At 38.4% G+C, this 17,275-nt stretch overlaps 2 protein-coding genes across 2 annotated transcripts in view; both read right to left on the minus strand.

The window, feature by feature from the left end:
• LOC124612419 (solute carrier family 35 member C2) overlaps positions 1-7,297 on the minus strand; it is an 86,957-nt gene extending 79,660 nt beyond the window's left edge. Inside the window, exons 1-2 of the mRNA XM_047140624.1 lie at positions 6,499-7,297; positions 289-503 (exon numbers count right to left, since the gene is read on the minus strand). Coding sequence (XP_046996580.1) covers positions 289-503; positions 6,499-6,645 — 362 coding nt within the window. The 5' untranslated portion in view covers positions 6,646-7,297. The remainder of the gene's footprint in view (positions 1-288; positions 504-6,498) is intronic.
• A 155-nt stretch (positions 7,298-7,452) lies between these two features.
• On the minus strand, positions 7,453-8,738 carry LOC124612420 (SOSS complex subunit B homolog). The gene is made up of 2 exons (XM_047140625.1): positions 8,629-8,738; positions 7,453-8,434 (listed from the first exon to the last, which is right to left on the minus strand). Exon 2 carries the CDS (start codon positions 8,264-8,266, stop codon positions 7,649-7,651), a length of 618 nt encoding a protein of 205 aa, XP_046996581.1. The 5' UTR covers positions 8,267-8,434; positions 8,629-8,738; the 3' UTR covers positions 7,453-7,648.
• Positions 8,739-17,275: the final 8,537 nt, after the last annotated feature.

Raw genomic sequence — 17,275 nt, forward strand, 5'->3', positions numbered from 1 at the left:
AACATACGAAAAAGAAAAGATGAAAATGATTATGCCTGTTGGCACAACCTGAAATATAACAACCTCCTTTAGTCTAATTAATTTTTTAAAGTGTGTTCTGGAGTAAATGTGTGTCTAAAAATACAGAAGTTTCGACATGTGCACCATATTTCCTACAAACAATTATCAACCTTTCCCACACATCTCAATATCAATAAAATGTGTTCGTGTACATACATGAAAGTTTTGTTCCACTGCATAAAGTAAAAATACGATACAGTAATAGTGCATGCTAAGAACTACACTTACAAAGACACAGTAATTAGGGACAGACCCCAGTTTGAAAATGCTATATCCAGTCCACTTGCAACTCCAGTAGGGCATAATTTTGTTATATATAAAGTCCAGTTAAGTGTAATCCTTGGCCGTGATGTGTAACACTGCCATAAATACCGTGAAATCCATGCCAAAAGGAATTTTATTACCAGATGGCTTACAACCACTGACAGGGGAAAGTTGAGCACCTGCAATAATTTTTATTTAATATAAAGTCAAAATTAATTTTTGCTGCAATCAAAACAACACAGATTATGGTATACTACATGGCAAAACACACAGTAAAAAACATTTTTTATAAGTGGAAAGTAAAGCAATTGTCCTGTCCTTTTCCATAATTTAGTCTTTTACTGCCATGTGGCAGTTTGGTGCATTCTTCAAACAAAATGTTTCTCTGGTGCACCCATGAACAGTGATCGGCAAAAATATCAAAAGCCTGAATTTTACTTAAGGAATTGCCTGTATGCAAAAAAATCTGGCAGTAAGAATATTAAAATGCAAGCAACTACATACCAAACTCATTTAAAAAGCTATTACAAGACTAATTTCAAACTTTTCAACACACATATCACAGACATGCATGATGCACTTGTAACTGATTTTTATTATTTACAGAAAGGAAGTTACACAAGAGTATGTGGGTGTTTACACAACATATCAAAATAGCACATTATCTTCCTTTAAAATGTACAAAGAAATGCAGAGAAAGTACTCTCAACATAAAAATTTCTTGGAAAACTGAGTCACAGTTTGTGTCAGACAGGAATTGTTGAGGTAAAGGTCTCACAAGATTGCCTGTCATCTAATACAGTGTGCAAAGCTAGAGAAAAATCACAATGTTTGTACAAAATGCCACATAACTTTGGTGCTAAAATTCAGTTTTTGTGAAGTAGTTTGGTATGGCCTCTTCTGAGCAGCCTACAAATGGTGAAGAGGAATGCTACACTACTGAGCAGGTATGTACCTCTGCCATCAGTAAATGTTCCATGACATAATGAAAAACTACTTAGGATATTACAAAATTCTATAATTACTTTTTCTTCTCACATTGCTATTGCACATCTAAACAAAAGTAAAATTCATGTCATATGATTTCCAGAGATTGCAAATCTTGTTCAGTCTACAAATTTCACTTTGTGCCTGAGTTTACACAGGAAACCACATGTGAAAATCTGACCAGGGTGGGTGGGTGTGAATGAGCCATAGGTTTACAGGAAATAAATTGGATGAGGGAGATATAATCCCTGATACTACCTAATGTAATAACCAAAGCAAGTTGTGGCAATGTAATTCAAAGTAAATACCTAGTTCTATCCATTCCACATGCGACATATATCTAAAATATTTTATGTAGTAACTTGAAACAGCAAGTAAAATTGCTTGAAATTGCCAAATTATTTTCAACTGTTGGAACTTTTTTACCTTTTCCTTTCCTGCAAAGTTTCATTTGTTTTATTCCACATAAAAACTGTTTGAAAAACTTTTGAAGTGGATGAAAAAATGTATGTGCCTGGTGGTGGGGTTAGTCTTCCTTGAAGACATGTTTATTTAAAATCTACAAATAATATTTCACCTTAAGTTAAATACTGAAGAGACAGCCACAGATAAATATTACACTACAAGAAAATGTACAGCTCTGACTAAACTTTTATTTGCTTATCAGACTTTGATTCTGTGCACATTAGAATACTTAGTTTAATCTGCAACAATCCACACTTTTACTCCTTTTTGTGTTTAGCCCACTGACTAATTATGAAGTTTCTTGTATTTAAGGTTATTTCTGAGAGCAGTCAGATGAATATACCTTTGTCTAGACTTCTTGTATGAAAGGCAATTATTTAATAAACTTATTGGGTGCAATAGGTTTGCAGTTTACAGTGATACAAATTTTTAAAAATGTGGAAGTCATTTCTTTACCATCCAACCTTTCTTTCCTTCTTTTTTTTTTTCAGGAGAAAGAATTATGCTTTGTGCTCTATACTGGAGCATAAAGCGGCTAATGGATGAATCCTATGACAAGCACATCGACAGTTATGTCAGAAATGAATAACTCTTCATGTGCACTTCCTTCTGATAATTTGTTACCTGAAATAGTTCCATACCATGCATGAAATATTGTCACCCAAGAATGATAATTATAAACTTGTTTGTGTGTTATCAATGTTGAATGCTCCAAAATTGCATTAAACCTACGTTTTAATGGCTTTACAGCATAAAAATGTGGCACTACAGTTACATAACTGGTTGTGATAATTGGCATTAAGATGATGCCAGCAAAACAATGAAGCTGTCATTGTTGCCATTTCTATGTGATGCATTAGTCATGATAATGCGTTAGCCACCTGTTTAACGTGTGCATCTCAAGACAAAACAATCATACAGTTATAGATTATATGCCAACAGTTCAATACGCATTTGATGTTATTGTTTTCTAAAGGTATGCATGTCAGTATTTATTGTAGTACTACCACAGGTAGCATTTCCTTATCAGTGAGTGTTCTTGTAGTAATCAAAATGAGAATCATTAAAATATACTTTACACTGAACTGATTACATTCATGTAACTGAAAATGTACCCTTAATTTATGTAGTGCTTCATGAAGAATGTCCGGGATTCTGGTGCAACAAGAAAGTAATCTGTTCGCAACTTTCATGTTTCTGAGACAACAAACTCCGTAATCATACCACACTGTTAAATTAAACCACCAATTCTATGGACAGATGTTCAAATTACAGAACATTAAGCGATGGAAAAAAAAAAGGTACAGCTGCTCAATTGCAGGGGGCTTAAGTGACTGGGTGATAGCAACAATCTCAAAAATAGTTGCTCAGACTGCTGAAGTCCATATGGATGTAATCAATCAAATATGATACTTTTAGTGGTAAAGTAATCATTTTAAATCAGTTACTTTTCCAGCACACATGAAACAAGAAGAAGAAATGAGAAACTGTTGAATGATGATCAAAAGAAGATAACTTTGGCCACCAGGCAATGACAGCCACAACCAGATGAAGCCTAACAAAGAGTTGTGTTGTGGGATCACGGGAAAGTCAGTAAACACAGTAAATAAACTCAGAAATTATCACAATAATGCATATTTCCATCATGCTTCATTTGTCCTTCTTCCCTATTTTTGCTCTACTTTTATCTACCTGCTTTCCTTTCCAAAATAACAGTAAACAATCTTGTTTCATAGAACAGTCTTAGCTACCTGAATCGATAATATTCAGAACACTAATCTTCATTCATCTCTGGCTTGTGCACTGCCTTCAACGAGCCAGTTTTTCTGCAAGATTTGTCCTCCAAACTGTAGCCTTTGCCAGCACTCCCCTTTCTCCAGTTCCTGTTGGTCCCAGATGAAAGACCTGTTAAGACGTGATGTTTTTGGTTCACAGCTGTTTCACTCTGGATACCATCACCTCAGCTGAGAGTACAATATAAACAAGTTTCACACTAACCATGAAAAGTAGAAATAATTGACTTTACAATGTGTGGACAACATTGAAGCATTCCTAAGTAGGGCAGCTTCAAAGAAAACATGATGCACTTAGTTTTCCCAAAGAACACAGTGACTCATATTGATTACATTCTAGCTGTTGTGGAAGATTCTTATGAGTTGATTGAAGTTATCAAAATTTCATAAAATACAAAGAAAAAACACCTGCCTCCAGTAAAGCTTTTTCTTTCATTATAAAGTGCAATGCTTTCAACCCCATACACCCACAGAGCAAAATATGCCTTTATAGAAGGTAAATCATCCATGCATCAAGCCTGTACAAATGAGTATGAAGCAGTAACTTTTTGTATAAATTTTCATTTTCGTCAGAACTGTTTCACCACCTAACTAAATTATTTGTATAAGAGGACCACTGGGAACTGAAGCACAAGGAATGATGAAATTATTTGCCAATCATCTGAAAACAAGATGGATCTTCAGGGCCTGCAATGCTTAATGTCTTGTGACACAGCAGGTGTTTTTCCTTCAAATTTTTTGAGTGTAAATCAGTCACATTTCCAGCAATAGCCACAGTTAGTGTGTCCAAATATTCTGTTTGTTTCTGAAGAACTCATCTTCATAAAATCAGAATCTGTGAAAATAATGTTAGCCACAATATCTGCGTAAAAGGAAATTTGTCGAGAAAACTAATGAAAAAGATGCAGAATTGCAAGCCAATATCTACCTTCAGATGGTGAATTGTTTACTAATGCTGGCATGCATGCACACACACACACACACACACACACACACACACACACTTAAGTAAAAGTGATGACAATATCCTAGCTTTGCTTTGACTATAGGTGGGTCCTTCTCATCCTGGGGTATCGGTGACCATCTTCCCATTCTACCCCTCTCCTCTCCCCGAGAAAGAAGTTAACAGTTCCAAGAGCTAGGACGATGTCGTCACTTACGTGTCTCTATTGGTAGTATTAAACATTTTCAGCTTCTAAAGGTAAGTTATCACATCAAAGTCTTCTTGAATCTGTTAGGCAAGGCAACAGGCTCTGGTGCTTCTGATGGATTTAAGCATCTTAAAGATACAATAACAGACTTTTTTGGAACAAGAAGTTGCAACTATTCTGCCTGTAAAACTTACCACAGACCAACGACAGTATAACATCAGGGAAGGTGCAAATACATGTGTCATTAAACTCATTAACAATCTGTCTTAGATTTCCTGCCGTACAGAATTGCTTTGATGGAGAGGGTAAGTGCATAGCTCACATAGTAAAAGGTTATAAACATGGCTGCTGACCTCTGGAGTAATTTTTCAGCCAATTCAAGTAATCCAAGCAAGAATTCATTAAAGAAGATCTAACATTATGCCTACTGATAACAAAGCAATCCTCCCACATGTCCCATGTGAGTACAAAAACACACACACACACACACACACACACACACACACACACAGTTCCACCTTTCGGGTCTAGTGCAGCAGGGGATACAACCCGTCGGCTTTGGACAATGACGTCACAAGTCGCCAGAGAGCAGTTTACCATTTTCGCTTTTGCTGTTATGTTTCAGTTTCGTTTTTTTACTGATTGCTTAGTAAAGTGGATCTGTTTATTCTATCTCGTGAGATTTTTTTTAAAAAAAGCCAAAAAACACTTATCAGCCACTGAAGGAAGCTACAACACTAAGAAGAATCACTTCTCGATTGGCCACTTGTGACGTCATTGTCCAAAGCCGACGGGTTGTATCCCCTGCTACACTAGTCCCCACCTTTCAAAACCTACTGATAACAAAGCAACCGTCCCACATGAGTACAACACACACACACACACACACACACACACACACACACACACAGAGTTCCACCTTTCAAAAATTTAAAATTAGCAGACCCGCGAAAATGCACGATCACAAAAAAATATGCCATGATAAACAACTGAAACATATCTTAAGCCTCCCACCTTTTCTCCAAAAGCCATTAAATTGTAACTCATTATCACCAAGCTTATAGCACCAATAAAAGAAAATCTTGTTATTCTAGTAACTAAAAGGCATCACTCCCACCTATGACTATTTATTTGTGTAAAAAGTCTTGTGTTACAACAGCACTAATTTCAGGTCCAATAGCACATTTCAAGATGATAGATCTTTTTTACAGACATTTTCTTTAATATGGAGGACATGGAAAGAGGGCTGAAGCAAAACTAAAGATCCAGGTGCATTCATTTATGAATGAAGTGTAATTGACAAAGTTTTTATCTGAATCACAAGATGGCATAAAAATAGCTTTATTAATACTATAATCACAAGTCATTTCTTAATGTACAATGGTTCAGTTATTACAAAATAGTCAAACATTTGTACTAACAATACATAAGCGTATGAAAATTCCACAGAATTATTTTTCAATCACGCAGTTCTGAAAATGTTACTTCCACATTTTCTCCAAGATGGTGTGACAGTTTCACACATGGTCCCTTTTAACAAAAGCTATGAGGAAATATCACATTTTAACAAATAAATGTGTGTCATTATACTTGGTGTCATCTGGTAAATAATATTCGGCAAACATATGACATCGCTGGAGCAATCTGACACTTGTTTAAGTAAACGGAACTATTACTATAAATCTTATGAATAGCGATCGTTACTACCTGCTCAAATGATCCAACAAACTTTAAATGAGATAGTAACAAAACCTACAGGAAATGCTTAACATCTTTACCTGTAAAATAGATCGCTGATAAAACGTTAGCCCAATGGAAAATGCGAAATACACAGAAATAAGTAACAGTGTTTTACAGGCAACCCAGCAGCAACCAGCATTAAAAAACTTTGCACTATGTCCCTCGTACACGTTAAACATCATCATTTCCTGGTTATTCTCTCATACAGCTTCAACAGCCAACTTGGGCATAACCAACTTTCGTAAACAGCCTAATTTTCATGCTCTTAAGACAGCGTGACAGATAGAAAGTGATTTAACGACGCTTTAAAAAAACCTTCTCCTAAAATAAATCTTGCAATACAGAAATCACCTCGCTGCAAATAAAACATACGAACCAAGCATGTCTTTGCGGACAGGTCCGCCTATCTATCACCTTGCTTTCTGCAAGCATTATCGCGTACGTCACAACACACTGACAGCCATACTGTTAACCGGAAGTAGTACAAACAAATTAATGACTTCTTTTACACGAGTATCGACCAACTGAGCTTCTGAAAATGTTTAAAAAATATAAAGTAAATATTTTTCTGGTAACTGTTTCACATCTGTATCCTCTTTCTTATTTAAGAATTCTCATCATCGGTACAGCACTATGGCGGTCGTATGTGGAGCGTGGGACGTGTTGCGCACGGTACAACGTCGATTAAAAGCACAATGCTCTATAATAGAAACCTTTCACTGCTAGTAAAATATTTCGCGTATCTCAAGTTTTAAGTATTAATAATCGTGAAAGTTTTTGATGGCAAACAAGTGGTTCTTCATCCTGCTATCAACATGGCGGAAAACTGCGTAAATTGCAATGTGCCTTTCAAGCTATTCGTCAGGAACATGATACGTATGTGACACACACAACATAAAGAGCTACATTTAATTACGAGTTTACATGTTGAAGGTGACGTAGGTAAATAAAAGGACAGGGGAAACAAAATGAAATGGTTGTGAACGTAAAAGTTTCGTTTAGCTAAATATATTGAATTTTTTTCGATTAATGTACAATTAATTTGCGAAATTATTACTACAGTAGTAGATGCATTTATCATCTACCTGTACACTGAAGGCAATTTACAATTCATGTTAATGATTTCACAGTTACAAATGGTTTGTCAGTCTATTGTCAGGCAAAGGTCCAGGAATTCTGTGGTCTGTATTATCTTCTTTCCCCTCGAGAACCGTTTCTGTGGCTCCCCTTCCCTCTCTGATTGCCCTTGCCCTGAGATTTGTTATTGCTAGTCTGCTCGTTTGAAAACCTTGAACTGGATGAGGTGCTTTTAGCAGGGGCCACTGAGTTCATCTGAGGTGTAGGTTGTGCCTGAGCAGATGCAGAATGCCTGTTTATTAACCCGCCATTACTGCTGTTTGCACTATTCGAGTTGTTCATGTTGTTATTCTGAGATGCAGAATTTTGATTTACCAGCTGTGAGGTCAATGCTGGATTTGGTTCGCTCATATTTAGCTGTTCATTAAACACCATACAAAACTCACCTATTTTCTGCACCTCCCCATTCTTTCCTGAGTACAGGGTTAAACAATTACGCCACACCGAGGCATAACCTTTTATCAGTCGAATAATGTCTCCAGCAGCGATCAGCTGTCCAGGCTCATCCCACACGGATACGTTAACACAGGCAGTGGCATCCGCAACTTTGAATGTTCGCACTTCACGATTCTCCTTTGTGACGGTAGTATGACCAACTTCGAGGACAATAAACACAACGTTTAAATTTTTCATACCTGGCCTTATGTCTTTAATCTGTATAAATTCCATTGTCACTAGTTCAGCATAACACTTGTTCCCTATGAAACTCAAACACGCTAATCCGTACACCAGTCACCACACGTAGCAGTTTTGTTCCACAGGTTTTTCTCCGATTTGCAACACGTTTACAACGAGAAGCACATGGCTGTTACTGGAAATCTCCTCTGGGGGCACGGGCTGAAACAAGTACAGAAAGTATTCAGTTTTATCGAAGCCACAAAAGGGGGAAAATTTAGACTTGTGTACACTGTTTATCACATTTTAAAATCAACCCGCGTAAAAACGTGTTTTTACTGTACATTAGTTTTTTTAATATCAGTAAGAACTTCTAAAAATGCACTACGACACTGTGATAGAGCGATCGTAATCACCTAAATGTCCGATGTCACTTCATTTTCAAGTCTTATCTTAGAGCCACAAGTTTCGCGTCTTCCCTGCCTTTTCACATGCCGCGCTATCCGAACTCCACGACGGTCAGCAACGAACTGGCGCATGATTGGCTGCTCCGTGCAATACAGCAGTAAGTTCGGAAAAGGTCGGCAGCGTTCGTGTGTTGTCCTCGTGCGGAACGTCGCAAGCGCACGCACTGCTGCACGCTCATTAGTCGCCGGGCAGTTGAGTACTTCGTAGTGTGGGAATTTCCACTTAAATAACGGAACTGAATTAAACTAAAAATTTTAAGCTCGGCACTACATGTTTAATTGCAATCAAAAACAGAATTTAACGACTGTGTGAGCATATTGCTTACGTCTTGTTAAAAAACTACTTACAGTAACTTGAAAAAGCAAATGCTTTTCTTTGTTACGTGCACGTATTTGACGATTAAAACTGACTCGTTCGCTCTATTCTCAACCACACGTAGAGTGATTTGCTTGGAGGGTAGTTAAGTCCCATAGTGCTCAGAGCCATTTGAACCCACCACCGAGACCGTTTTTGCGATGCATTGAAATAATTTTTTAATCTCGTTATTGCTGTATTTCCATTACCGCAATACTTTAGACTTCCTGTGTATCTTGTAAGCTCAGTGAAACACAGGAAATGTTAAACATTTTGAGCTAAAGTACCGCATTAATCTCCGCTTCTGCGTGAAGAATGCTGAACTTTCAAGGCGCCGTGTTGTATCTGACCAATCAGCTTACGAAGCCACATACAGAGAGAGAGACGATGAGGGAACACTGATGTTATTGGATCAAACAGTGTACATGATGAAAGTATAAGACTTTTTTAAATTCATAAAATTCTAGAACTAGAGAAAAGGACCACAGCGATGTCTGATTAAGCAAAAGGACTATCGGTCAAGTGTACCAATATTTTCTCCAAAATAGAAAGGCTCTGATACAGCGTGGCGCACGGAAAAGCGGCCCCGAGTATTAGACTGCTAATTGTCGCCCGCCAATTATCATCAATTCAATAAATTTCAGACCTTTGCTTTAGTTTATTTGTTATTTCTTCATTATCTAATTATTACATGTTTATGTATTTGTTATTGTATCTGCTCATGGTGGGCGACAATTCGTTGGTAATTGACGAGCAGTATGCACCCGGGGCCGGTTTTTCGTGCGCCTCCCGTTATTACCGAACCCTCATACAACACTGTCAGTTAAAAGACATATACCACCATTAAGACATCTTTCCAGGCCGTCCAATAGCTGCAGCCGTTCATGCCTCAGTGCATCTTATAGCACCAAATGCTAATAAGATAACAAGAAATTCTTTTTTTTTTTTTAATTTAATTTCAAAGTCACATTCAGTATTAAAGATAGCTGGGACAATGGTTAGAGCAGCTTAACATTTCGGTTAAAACTATTTTCATTTGATGTACCCTGTAAAGGGGTGAGTACATTGATAGAGTAGCACAACGCCCAACTACACAACACATTAATCCGAATGAGCAAGTAAACATTATAGATGCTGTAAACCTGCTTTTACAGCAGAACTGCTCTATTTTTCAAAACATATGCAACCTGTCAAACAGATGGTCTAACAATGGATTCCTACTGTCTTCACTGTTGTCAGAAATCTATATGGAGAGATCTGAAACAGAATTCTTTAAATTTGAGCCTTTGGCAAATTATGTAGTGTTGTACTAGGTATGTGGACTATGTGATTTGTATCACGCCAGCTCCACAATCTCTATATATAAAAGACAATGTCCCGACTGACTGACTCGTTCACTGACATTGCCGCCCAGCCCAAACCACTAAGGACAGACACGAGCAATTTGCAGTAGGTGTTGATCCTATAGTGTACGCGTCGTTAAAGAAGGGATTTTTCGAAATTCCACCCGTAAGGGAATGTAATAGGGGATGAAAGGATTTTTAAAAATACGTCGCTATTACAGCAATTTTGAATCTAGATCTACGAAAATTGGTACAGTAAAACTTGCTCAGAACGGAATCGCCTGGGACTAAAATAATTTTCCAGATTGTATAAGTTTCCGGATTACACAAAACCTACTGGGCTAAGTAAAGTTTGCCAGGAATCACGCACAAAAGTACGGTAAAATTTTTTAAATGTACCTTCACTTCAGTACAGTAGATGTTCATTTACTGCATATTGAACAATGGAACACTGGACTACTACACAAATTGATGACTAACACGACATTTCTATATTTTTCTTCGAGCTTAAAATTCGTTTATTATTGTATGTACATGCATACTATTCCCATGTTCATATTCTTTACATTTCACTTTTTTTTTGCCTCATGTCAAGGAAGGAAATGGTTCCAAGTTTGGAGAATTTATGTGTGCTGCAAATTGCACAACATCGTTTATGCATGCAATGGCTTCTACAGGCGTATTAATTTTTCTAGTGACATCATTTTGATCCTCTTCTTCTTCCTTTGTTTCTTATTCGTCATCCTCTGTGATACAGATTTCTATTAAATCTGTTGCTGAAGTGAAAGTGGAGTGAACTGATTGAAAGTCATCACTTCGAATGTACTCATCTGCACTATATGAAATATTTCGAATTTTCGTTAATTCAGCAACTGCTGCTGCATTTTCTTGAACTTCGACGGCCACAGAAGCGTCTTCTTCTTGGCCCCCAAACCCCGCTTTGTTGAAGCGCTTGGTGACAGTTTCGGGTTTTATTTCCTTTACTGCCAAGCCAATCCAATTTACTGCATCTGCGACAGAAACTGACCGTGTAAGAGCAAACGCACTTTCGGCTTCTTCAACACTAAGAGTAAGAGACTGCATCAGTAATCGCCTATAATGACACTTGAATGTGTAAATAACCCCCTAGTCCACGGGTTGTGTGAGGCTGGTTGAACCTGGATAGAACCAAGCCAATTTCACGTTTGATAACGTTACTTTCGGATATCAGGTTGCATTGTCTAGGAAAAGGAGAACTAGGCGATTTCCTTTTTTCATTTTGGCATTGAAAGCGCCCAGCCTTTCTTCCATAAGACTACTCACCATCCGCCCCTTTTTATTGCTTCGCCATGTGACTGGAAGCTTACTGACGTCTATGGTTTAAAACAAAGCGGGTTTGCCGCCCTTACAATCACCAGTGGCTTCTCCATTTCGCCTAACATGTTTCCACACAGCACTACAGTGAGTCTTTCCTTGGACATTTTTCCACCGGTGCACTTTTCACCTCGAATTGCTAGCGATTTTGAAGGCAGCCCGCGATAAAATAGTCCACTTTCATCTTCACTGAACACGTCTTTCGGGTCATAATTCACAATTAAGTTGGACAGTACTGTCTTCCATTCTGTTGCAACACTTTCCTGTACATCTTTAGCTTCCCCACACACTTCATCCCACACAATGTTGTGCCTAGCTTTGAAACTGTAGACCCATCCTGTGAATGCCTTGAACTCCGTAATTCCACGCTCTTTAGCGACTTTCTGAGCCTCACTCTGCAAACATGGGTCAAGATAAAGGTGAGTTGTTTGTCCGCCCACATACAAACCATTCCCACACTATTTCGTTAATTTCTTCATTTCCGGGCTTCTTCGCCTTTCTTTTGATCTGCCAGTTCCTTTCATACACTCGTTCCAAATCTTATCCTTATTTTCTAACCCTCCGTTGCTCGCGCGGATGACACTCGTCATCCACATGACTTTCCCGTGCAATTATCAACGACAGGGCTGGATTGAGTTCGTGCCATTTTCAGTGCCTTTCTGTTAACTCTCCGGCTGTTAGCTCCAATCATTGTTGGCTTTCAGCTACGAAAGATACATTGTTTATGAAATATTATTATAGTCTGGAGGACACTTGTCATCTGCGCGAGCTCTGCTGCCACAATCTGAAGCAAATTAAGTCTGTATTACTTTATTGCTTTCCTAGATTCAATCGATCTTTCATATGCGTAAATTTAGACGCATTGAAACTGATTGGAGTTACCTTCCATGTTACCTAGTATTCTCTTTATTTTTAAATCGTGGAAGAAATGTCAAATGCAAAAAACCTCGGACAGAGTTTAGTTGTTGTTGTTGTGGTCTTCAGTCCTGAGACTGGTTTGATGCAGCTCCCCATGCTACTCTATCCTGTGCAAGCTTCTTCATCTCCCAGTACCTACTGCAACCTACATCCTTCTGAATCTGCTTAGTGTAGTCATCTCTTGGTCTCCCTCTACGATTTTTACCCTCCACGCTGCCCTCCAATGATAAATTTGTGATCCCTTGATGCCTCAAAACATGTCCTACTAACCGATCCCTTCTTCTAGCCAAGTTGTGCCACAAACTTCTCTTCTCCCCAATCCTATTCAATACCTCCTCATTAGTTACGTGATCTACCCACCTTATCTTCAGCATTCTTCTGTAGCACCACATTTCGAAAGCTTCTATCCTCTTCTTGTCCAAACTGGTTATCGTCTATGTTTCACTTCCATACATGGCTACACTCCATACAAATACTTTCAGAAACGACTTCCTGACACTTAAATCTATACTCGATGTTAACAAATTTCTCTTCTTCAGAAACGATTTCCTTGCCATTGCCTGTCTACATTTTATATCCTCTCTACTTCGACCATCATCAGTTATTTTACTCCCTAAATAGCAAAACTCCTTTACTACTTTAAGTGTCTCATTTCCTAATCTAATCCCCTCAGCATCACCCGATTTAATTTGACTACATTCCATTATCCTCGTTTTGCTTTTGTTGGTGTTCATCTTATATCCTCCTTTCAAGACACTGTCCATTCCGTTCAACTGCTCTTCCAAGTCCTTTGCTGTCTCTGACAGAATTACAATGTCATCGGCGAATCTTAAAGTTTTTATTTCTTCTCCATGGATTTTAATACCTACTCCGAATTTTTCTTTTGTTTCCTTTACTGCTTGCTCAATATACAGATTGAATAACATCGGGGAGAGGCTACAACCGTGTCTCACTCCTTTCCCAACCACTGCTTCCCTTTCATGCCCCTCGACTCTTATAACTGCCATCTGGTTTCTGTACAAATTGTAAATAGCCTTTCGCTCCCTGTATTTTACCCCTGCCTCCTTCAGAATTTGAAAGAGAGTATTCCAGTCAACATTGTCAAAAGCTTTCTCTAAGTCTACAAATGCTAGAAACGTAGGTTTGCCTTTTCTTAATCTTTCTTCTAAGATAAGTCGTAAGGTTAGTATTGCCTTACGTGTTCCAACATTTCTACGGAATCCAAACTGATCTTCCCCGAGGTCCGCTTCTACCAGTTTTTCCATTCGTCTGTAAAGAATTCGCGTTAGTATTTTGCAGCTGTGACTTATTAAACTGAAAGTTCGGTAATTTTCACATCTGTCAACACCTGCTTTCTTTGGGATTGGAATTATTATATTCTTCTTGAAGTCTGTGGGTCTTTCGCCTGTCTCATACATCTTGCTCACCAGATGGTAGAGTTTTGTCATGACTGGCTCTCCCAAGGCCATCAGTAGTTCTAATGGAATGTTGTCTACTCCCGGGGCCTTGTTTCGACTCAGGTCTTTCAGTGCTCTGTCAAACTCTTCACGCAGTATCTTATCTCCCATTTCATCTTCATCTACATCCTCTTCCATTACCATAATATTGTCCTCAAGTACATCGCCCTTGTATAAACCCTCTATATACTCCTTCCACCTTTCTGCCTTCCCTTCTTTGCTTAGAACTGGGTTGCCATCTGAACTCTTGATATTCATACAAGTGGTTCTCTTCTCTCCAAAGGTCTCTTTAATTTTCCTGTAGGCAGTATCTATCTTACCCCTAGTGAGACAAGCCTCTACATCCTTACATTTGTCCTCTAGCCATCCCTGCTTAGCCATTTTGCACTTCCTGTCGATCTCATTTTTGAGACGTTTGTATTCCTTTTTGCCTGCTTCATTTACTGCATTTTTATATTTTCTCCTTTCATCAATTAAATTCAATATTTCTTCTGTTACCCAAGGATTTCTATGAGCCCTCGTCTTTTTACCTACTTGATCCTCTGCTGCCTTCACTACTTCATCCCTCAGAGCTACCCATTCTTCTTCTACTGTATTTCTTTTCCCCATTCCTGTCAATTGTTCCCTTATGCTCTCCCTGAAACTCTCTACAACCTCTGGTTCTTTAAGTTTATCCAGGTCCCATCTCCTTAAATTCCCACCTTTATGCAGTTTCTTCAGTTTCAATCTGCAGTTCATAACCAATAGATTGTGGTCAGAATCCACATCTGCCCCTGGAAATGTCTTACAATTTAAAACCTGGTTTCTAAATCTCTGTCTTAATTCTAAATCTCTGTCTTACCATAATCTATCTGATACCTTTTAGTATCTCCAGGATTCTTCCAGGTATACAACCTTCTTTTATGATTCTTGAACCAAGTGTTAGCTGTGATTAAGTTATGCTCTGTGCAAAATTCTACAAGGTGGCTTCCTCTTTCATTTCTTCCCCCCAATCCATATTCACCTACTATGTTTCCTTCTCTCCCTTTTCCTACTGACGAATTCCAGTCACCCATGACTATTAAATTTTCGTCTCCCTTCACTACCTGAATAATTTCTTTTATCTCGTCATACATTTCATCAATTTCTTCATCATCTGCAGAGCTAGTTGGCATATAAACTTGTACTACTGTAGTAGGCATGGGCTTTGTGTCTATCTTGGCCACAATAATTCGTTCACTATGCTGTTTGTAGTAGCTAACCCGCACTCCTATTTTTTATTCATTATTAAACCTACTCCTGCATTACCCCTATTTGATTTTGTATTTATAACCCTGTAATCACCTGACCAAAAGTCTTGTTCCTCCTGCCACCGAACTTCACTAATTCCCACTATATCTAACTTTAACCTATCCATTTCCCTTTTTAAGTTTTCTAACCTACCTGCCCGATTAAGGGATCTGACATTCCACGCTCCGATCCGTAGAATGCCAGTTTTCTTTCTCCTGATAACGATGTCCTCTTGAGTAGTCCCCGCCCGGAGATCCGAATGGGGGACTATTTTACCTCCGGAATATTTTACCCAAGAGGACGCCATCATCATTTAATCATACAGTAAAGCTGCATGTCCTCGGGAAAAATTACGGCTGTAGTTTCCCCTTGCTTTCAGCCGTTCGCAGTACCAGCACAGCAAGGCCGTTTTGGTTAATGTTACAAGGCCAGATCAGTCAATCATCCAGACTGTTGCCCCTGCAACTACTGAAAAGGCTGCTGCCCCTCTTCAGGAACCACATGTTTGTCTGGCCTCTCAACAGATACCCCTCTGCAGAGACCCTAATGTATGGTTGGAATGGTTCAATGAGCTGAGTGATGAAGATGCTCACAGTAATAGTGCTGACTCAGAGACTGAGGATTCTGTTCATGAAAACGGTCATGATTCAGGAACAGAACAAGAAGTGTCAGAAAATGAGAATATGAATCACAGGAAGAAGTAACTCAAGAGGATGCTGTTTTTAGGGAAAGATGGAATAACTAAACGGAGGAAAAGTGAATATCCTACCAGTGTTAAAAGGAGATCTAGTAATTTTGTTACGCGTTTTCCTGGACCAAAAAGTCAAGCTCGTATAAAAACACAGAAATAGAAATTCTGAATTTGTTCTTCGATGAAAACATAATAAGCATTATCGCAACATGCCCTAATATATACATCAATTAAGTTCGTGGTAACTTCTCTAGGGAAACGGACGCTAAAGAAACAGATGCGATAGAGATTAGAGCTTTCATTGCTTTGTTATATTTATGAGGATCTTTCAGATGTTCTAGGAAGAGTATATCGAAATTGTGGGAGAACTCAAAGGGAAACGGACTTGAATCGTGTTATTTATGCATAAGTGGAAACCGATTAAGGTTTCTGTTGAGATGTCTGAGGTTTGATAATATCCGTGGTAGAGGTGTTGGCAGAGAGATTGACAAGTTGGCTGCTATCAGAGCTATCAGAGTGGTACTTGAACTATTCACGAACAATGGCCAAAAATATTTTTCATCTAGTTAATATCTTACTGTTGACGAACAGCTTTTGGCATTTAGAGGAAACGGCCCGTTCAGGAAATATATTCCTAGCAAACCAGCAAAGTATGGGTTAAAAGTGTTTGCTTTAGTTGGTGTAAAAACAGCTTACACTTTGAATTTAGAACAGCAACAAGAGGGGCCATGTAATGCCAATAATTCTGCTGAAGATATTGTTCTTCGAATGGTCAAATTGTTTCAAACGTTAGAATATATTATACTATGTACAAATATTAAATGTATTATATTTAGATTTAATAAAAAATCATAATACCAGTCATAAAGACCGTTCAAAGTATACAAATAGAGACTGATGACCATAGATGTTGAGTCCCATAGTGCTCAGAGCCATTTGAACCATATACAAATAGACCGCTTGCTTTGTGGATGACACCAGTCATGCGCGCGAGTGACGGTCACGAATTTTCGCGCGACTAACGAGGGGTTACAGTCTTATAAATTTGTGTTTTACCGCATTTGAGACGCAACATAATTTTGCTCACAGAGAGTTTGTATTTCACACTCGTCTTGATTACTTTAATCTTTTCGTTAAGAATTGACGACACATACCGTTTGTTTGACATCATGTTACTGTCTCTCTTAAAGTGCTACTAGTCAACTGAAAC

Source organism: Schistocerca americana, chromosome 4 (assembly GCF_021461395.2).
Source record: "Schistocerca americana isolate TAMUIC-IGC-003095 chromosome 4, iqSchAmer2.1, whole genome shotgun sequence".
Classification (NCBI taxonomy): Eukaryota; Metazoa; Arthropoda; class Insecta; order Orthoptera; family Acrididae; genus Schistocerca; species Schistocerca americana.